Source organism: Osmerus eperlanus, chromosome 24, assembly GCF_963692335.1.
Source record: "Osmerus eperlanus chromosome 24, fOsmEpe2.1, whole genome shotgun sequence".
NCBI lineage: Eukaryota > Metazoa > Chordata > Actinopteri > Osmeriformes > Osmeridae > Osmerus > Osmerus eperlanus.
Window position 1 is genome coordinate 4,274,679 of NC_085041.1, and position 6,877 is coordinate 4,281,555.

Below are 6,877 nucleotides of genomic sequence, written 5' to 3' on the forward strand. Positions count from 1 at the left end.
AGCATTACTCCGGGCCTCTCCCTTCTTAATAGAGAGATAGATGATATACAGCACAGTGCAGGAAGATTCCTGAACCTCCACAGACCATACAGAACACTCCACCAGTCACACACACACGTGAAACAATTTATGTAAACAATTCCACCTCTTTTCTGGAAACAGCAACCGAGAGGGGGTCTTAAAGAGCAAGTCTGCACATCCTTTATTCATGAACCCACTGGAAGTGCAAAGACCTGCCCAATCAGACAAATATTTGATGTGCTCGTTAGATGGAAGGGATAAAGGTCACAACAAATTCTCTCTGATAGAGCTCCAAACTGATACCCCCCTCAGAGACCCTCACAACACGACGACCTCTGGAGTTCCAGCCTAAAGAGATCAGGTCCTGCTGAGTGTACGATGCTGGGAAGTCTCATTTTCAGAGTTCTGAACTCTGTCAGCCGACAGCGCTAAAGGCTAAAAACAAACATCTGATTTAGGGTGTTTTTCAGACGTGTCTGAGTCAATGAATGTGTCATAAGACAATGCACTACCAGTGAATACTGAAACGGTTGGCCTTCTCTCTTTTCAAGGAATGGCTATGAACTGCTTTGAACAAAATAATTAACTGGAGCTGCCCTTGCTGACATGAACGAGTTGAAATGTTCAAGCATGTGCCCTACATTTACAGAATAATTTAGAGAAACCAACATTTAGCAAGCTGTTTTTGTTTCAATGCAGTGTTAAAAACTCTGCTACACACACACACACACGGACACACACACACACATGCACGGACACACACACAACTAGTCCCATTCAACGAAAATCATTTGATTCTAATCATTTAACCTTTATTGGATTGGCAGCAACAACAAAACAATAGCCTTTGACAAAATCTCAGAAATAAAAAAATAGATACTGTGTAATTAATCGATTTGTTTCCTAGTCAAAAACATCATACTTCAAAGTCACAGCAGTCTAGCTGAATCAACACAAATTAATGCGCCAATGTTCCTTTTAGATTTTGCCATCAGATTTTTTTTGCCTGTACAGCAGGGTAAAAACACACAGTACACACACTCCTATTTCACAAGTAGCTTCATCATTTGGAAACAATAAAATAAATAAATATACTTAGTGTATAAATCAAATAATATGATGCAACACTCTCATCAATGCACTTGATATTTCTGCACTACCATGATTTCAGAAGAAACCCATTTGGTCATAATGATAGTCAAAAACTAGTGATAGTCCATGGTGCATGAGTAAAAAATATATATATTTACACCAATATAAAAAAAGAAATAACATGGCTACAATAAACAGAAATAAAATATAATAGACAAGTGAACTACATTTGGGTAAGATCTGGGTCCTTTTGTACTTTTATTCCCCGCAGTTGTTTCCTATATCTGAACCTTATCTGTTTAACAAGCCAAAATTAAACACTGCAAAGCAAAAATTGATCTTCAAGTGGTTCCTATGTCTGTGTCTTGATCAAAGGGACGCCAGATGCAGAAGGTTATCTGGTCTAAAGGCCTAAGGATTGTGGAAAGATGTAGGAAAAAATATCTAGACTGGGATTATTTTTATAAGTGAAAAATGGGTGTAATATGTAGGAGTACATAAAACCCAACAACCAGGACATGAAGGCGGACTCCAAGAATAAAATGCCAGGGAATAGCGTGGTTTTTACTAGACATGGTGTCAAATTAATATAACTTAAATTAACATTTTAAATTTAAAATTAATTTAAACATACTGCATGTGCTTGGTCCTATCTGATCTACGGCTACCGTATGTTTTGAGAATGCACTTCATAGATAAACAACTGCCCGTATTTTCTGATCTATTCTACAGTAGTAGACATCAAGTATCAATCAGAGAGGAGAAGGTGTCCACACTCAGTGCTGTGTAGGACTCGGATCATAGAGGTCGACTCCCGGATGTGCCAAAAATAAAATTTAAAAAATGACGTTGTGTCCTTCCTTGGGCAAGGCACTTCACCCTACTTGCCTCGGGGAGAATGTCCCTGTACTCTGCTCTGGATAAGAGCGTCTGCTAAATGACTAAATGTAAATGTAGATCATCGTTGATGATTTCTGGCTCATCGAGTTTGCCACAAAAGAAAGCAAGCATTCAAACCTTACTGTAAAGTTAATCAAAGACTAATTTCATTAGTACTGCATCAACAAATGGGACAGTTACAGTTCTTGGGTCGAAAAGAAAAAAGGGCCTTGTCACAAGATATGGTCAAACACAACGCCATGCTGCCAGACACTGTCATAAGAGTGCAGTGTGTCCATGTAACTGTTTCAGGAAAAGGATGGAAATCATTGTGACATCTTTTTTTTTTTCTTCTTCTTCTTCTTTCTTTCCAAAAAAAAATAGACATATTTAGGCACATACACAGAACAATCTGTAATGCAGAGAGGGGAGGATGATTTACACAGGTAACTGTTAAGCAGCATAAAGTTGTACAATAGTCACAATATAGAAGGTTTCGACTTGCTCTGTTTTTTTTCTTTTCTCACACCGTCAAAGATACAGTACAGGCATAGAGGTCTAAACACAAATGGCCTACACCATCACAACAGTTGAAAGGGATCTCACAATAACTTGGTGCTGTGAACTGTGTGCATCTATGAATTCTTTTCGACGTTGTCTATAAAAACCGATGGTTCAGGGAATGTACAAGAACATGAACTTGGAATGACTGCGCCTGTGCAGCGGTCAACTTTTAACAGTTTAATAAATTACCAAATGCAGTCATTAAGGTGCATTCATTGCACATTCCATCTGCATTTTGTACAACAAAGTCCCAAAAGGGAAACAGTCTTTGCACATAGCTTCAACAAGTTGAGAGGACAGTATTGTAGGAGGCTAATCTAAGTAGACTAGAGAACATGTCTCCGTTAACCAACCAGAGTATAAAATTAAGTGAACAAATCCATATTTTGCCCTCTTCAACAGTCATCCGAGAATTGACACAGGTTAAGTAGTTTACATCTAAATAGAACAATTTAACAAGACTAATTCAACCAGCCGAATGTTCTATGTTTCACAAAACTGACAACAAACAAACTTTTGCCTTAGGGCTGACCCAAAGTCTTTAGAATGATGTTGTGTTTGCTAACAAAAAACTCTGCCAACACAGCAAAACCTTTTTCTCATACCGGTTAAGGCCCTTTGTTGTTAATCCTGACCGATGTAAAAAGTGATAGCATTAACACTTGAAGTCTAGTCAGCCATTTGAACCCGCATACCAAGGGAATGTCTATGCAAATGAGGATTACTTTGTCTATGCTAATGAAATGAAAACTTTCCTATGAAGGAAAGTAAAAAAAAAAAAATACAGACCTTCAAGATTAGGTCATCATTGGTAACCCAATAATCAATAAACCAACATCCACCACTAAATCTGAAAAAAGCCTACATGTGGTCAAGTTTAAGATAATTTATTCTCCAGTGTTACAACTCATATCTGGGTATGTTTGCTAAGTCTTACCTGACTGACACAGAAAATGTAAACGTTGAAGCCTGAGATAAACCATGAACAAATTAGGTTGTACGTGATGCACCTACAATAGATTGCCAACTAAAACCCATTACAAAAGCTTCAAAGCCTGTCAGTCAAATATCCTGTGGTTCAGACACTACACCTTCAAGCATTCACTGCTTCTTTATGCCGTTTCATCTCTCAAGTTTTCTTGCAAATTATGCTTTTGCACAACTTATTGTTATTGGTTTCATACGGAATCAACTCTTTCGTGGTGGGAATGCACTCTCTTTGGGGAAAGCCCCGTCGTGTCCACATCCAGCAGCTTCTTGAGGATTTAATCCTTCAAATCTTGGCTTAGGCAAACATCTCCCTCTGAGACCCCCTTCCTTCAAATGGAGCAGGAGTTAGCTCTCTTCCTGGGTTTGGGCTCCCCAAAGTCTCTGTCATCGGCAGCACAGTGGCTGAAGGAACAGATCGTCTGCGACAGCCTGCGCATGCCCAGACGGAACACGCTATTGGACAGGCTGTAGATGACGCAGTTGCAGAAGCTGTTGCTAATGGCGAGCCAGGTGGTGACAAAGGACAGGGCGGGGCTGTCCAGCACGTGGGAGCTCTCCAACAGGAAATAGATGATGTAGGGCAACCAAAGCATGTAGAAGACACTGGTGATGCGGAACAACACCATGGCGTAGCGCCGATCGGGTCCGTGGCCGCCGTGGTGCCCGCTGCCGTTCCCTCCACCTCCGCCCCCGCCCTCCCCGGCCTCCATCTCCTGGCTAGGGAAGCGTGCCCGACGCTCGCTGATCTCCCGGTTGTGCTGCTGACAGATGCGGAAGATGTGAAAGTAGGTGAAGCACACGACCAGGGCGGCGGGGGCGTACAGCAGGCACACCACGAAGCCCGTGAAGAGGGCCGACGTGGGCCAGGAGTGGGCGCACCATTCGAAGATGTCCCCGTGGTAGCCCGGCTTGCCCCACCCAAAGAAGGAGGGGAGGAACACCAGGCTGGAGTACACCCAGATGAGGGCGATGCAGCCACGGAGTCGGCACGGCGTCACCAGCTGGTTGTAGGACAGAGGTTTGGTGATGGCCAGGTAGCGGTCCACGCTGATGCAGGCCAAGCAGGCCATCGAGACGCTCTTGAGAACGGAGATGACGTAGCTGAACACCTGGCAGGTGATGGGCTCCTGAACGCCGGCCGGGTAATGCAGCAGGGACAGGGTGGGCACCAGGCAACTAAGGCCCACCAGAAGGTCGGCGTAAGCCATGGTCTGGATGAAGTAGCTGGTAGTGTAGTGGTGCAGCAGAGGGGCACAGTGGAACACGAAGATGACCGTCAGGTTCCCGGCGATGATGAGCACGGTTAGCAGCACGATGACAGCCGTCTCCAAGACGCAAGCCTCCAGCCCCTCGTTCTGGCCCCATCCCAGGGGGCAGGAGTGGTTCCCGGGCTTGCCTGGGTGGCCTGCGAGGCTGCTGTTGGCAGTGGGCACCAGGTCTGTCATCAGTAACGACTGGTTCATTGTTCTGGGAGTGATCCAGGTAGGTCAGGTTTGTGCCGTGCCTCCGGCAGCACAGGTTGTCTGTAACTGTAGAACCGTCGTCTGGCCCACCCCCCCCCCCGGGCTCGTCGGTGTACCTTCCTCTTAGCGAACGGAGCACAATCCCTCTCTCTCGCTCGCTCTCTCTTCCGCCTCGCTCTCACATAGCTGGGTCTCAACCGAACGAACGCCAACCGGAGGGAAAAATCAATACAGCCTTAGGGAAGGGAGGACGTTCATTTCAGCTGCACTTTTCCAATCAGTCATGCTTAAAGGAGGTAGCGGGTGAAGGTATATTTCCTCTGCGAACCCCTTAAAAAAGGAAAACCGGTAGGTTTACGCCAGGCCTCTACCGTAAGGGCTAGGCTTTCACACCACTCACACTGCTAATCGGTGGCCACATCTTCTGATTCTAATGATGGTGGCCATTGGGGGCTTGGGGGAAGGAGCTGTCCTTGCAAGGGCAAAAACTAGAGAGGCCAGACGTGCGAGGTTGGCATTCTGCTTCCTCTGTAGATTCTACCACAGATTGAATAAGTCAGGGAGCATGTGACTCTATTTTAGGTCAATAGATAAGAGAAAATGGTATTAAAGCATTTACCTTCGCTGTGTCATTTTGACTTTCAAAAATAGCTTTTTCAGCATGAAGCTCGGGGGGGGGGGGGGAACAGATCCTTAACAATCCACTCCACACAAAAAGTCACAGAAGGAAGATTACAATCGATAACCTCTGTGTGAGAATCACACCATCAATGTAAAGTCTCCCTTTAAAAGTTCCAACGTGCCATCAGTATCAGTCAGGTTGTTTTTCACTTCTGTGGCAGGCATCCTTTTATTTTGGAGTTTAGAGTCGTCCCCTCATCAGTGTCTGGACCCCATGTTTGCCCAGCTATTGTCCAAATCAAAACACAGACACATGCTAGAACAACAGGGGGATCTCTACGGGGGTTGATGTCACAGCTCTGGTTCCACAAAGGGCCGGGAAAATAGTGTTTACAACGCGTTTACCCAGTCAGAGGGAGAGAGAGAGGGAGAGAGAGAAAGAGAGAGGGGGGGACTAAAGAAGCTACATCAAAGTATCCAGATGCGATTAGGCTTCAATCCAAATTTCAATCCGAGCAGTGCTTAGTTCCCCCCCCCATGTCCAGGTGGGTAGATGGTGGTTGTTTAGCCCAAAATCTTCCACCACAGGCGGGTCAACGGATGCCACAGGAGCCGAGAGAGGCTGGCTGAGTCTCAGTGATCCCCCTCACAGCGTCTTCTTAGAAAGCCTGTTCAGGGCGCCGGCTGCACTGGGTGTGGGATCAATACGCATTCCGCTTGTTCATAACAGAAACTTGTTGGGGGTTTCCGTTTCGCCAAAGACATTCGTCAACACCGCGGTGGGGGTAGAAGCGCTTCACATCAGCAAAGGGGTTTACTGCCGCAGCCGGTGTTATTACTTATGGCATAGATCCGTTGAAATATGCGTTTTGTTTTTTGTTCAGGTGGCCATCGAGCCTTTGACTCTCGTTTTCCACACTCAAAAGCCCACGTCTGGTCGAGCGGACAAAAGACACAAAAGAGAGAATAGAGAGTCCTAGTTCGGGTCCCGGTTTCAGCTCGGTCGTTCCTGTGAAGGTGTCCTCTTTAGCCCCATGCGTCTGTCAGCCCCAAGCTTTACACTAATGAATGAATCACTTAACGGAACACACTGGCATCCATCGATCAAAGCGAAAAGTCCGAAAGTAATACAAACGTTTGGGAAAAAAGCTTTGTCCGGCACCGATGCAGTTAGTAGATAGACGGTGTAATCCGTTACGATAGAGCCGACGGGATGTGCTGTCCCTCGCCGTCGGTGCAGTGAGAAG

At 45.4% G+C, this 6,877-nt stretch overlaps 1 protein-coding gene across 1 annotated transcript; it reads right to left on the minus strand.

Annotated features, from left to right (window-relative positions):
• Positions 1 to 817: 817 nt before the first annotated feature.
• Positions 818 to 6,877, minus strand: gpr52 (G protein-coupled receptor 52). Its single transcript, XM_062450840.1, has one exon. The coding sequence runs from the start codon at positions 5,007 to 5,009 to the stop codon at positions 3,876 to 3,878; it is 1,134 nt and encodes a 377-aa protein (XP_062306824.1). The 5' UTR covers positions 5,010 to 6,877; the 3' UTR covers positions 818 to 3,875.

Bases quoted from the DNA above. Each gene is read 5' to 3' on its own strand.
- gpr52 (XM_062450840.1), bottom strand. From the start codon at position 5,009: ATGAACCAGTCGTTACTGATGACAGACCTGGTGCCCACTGCCAACAGC.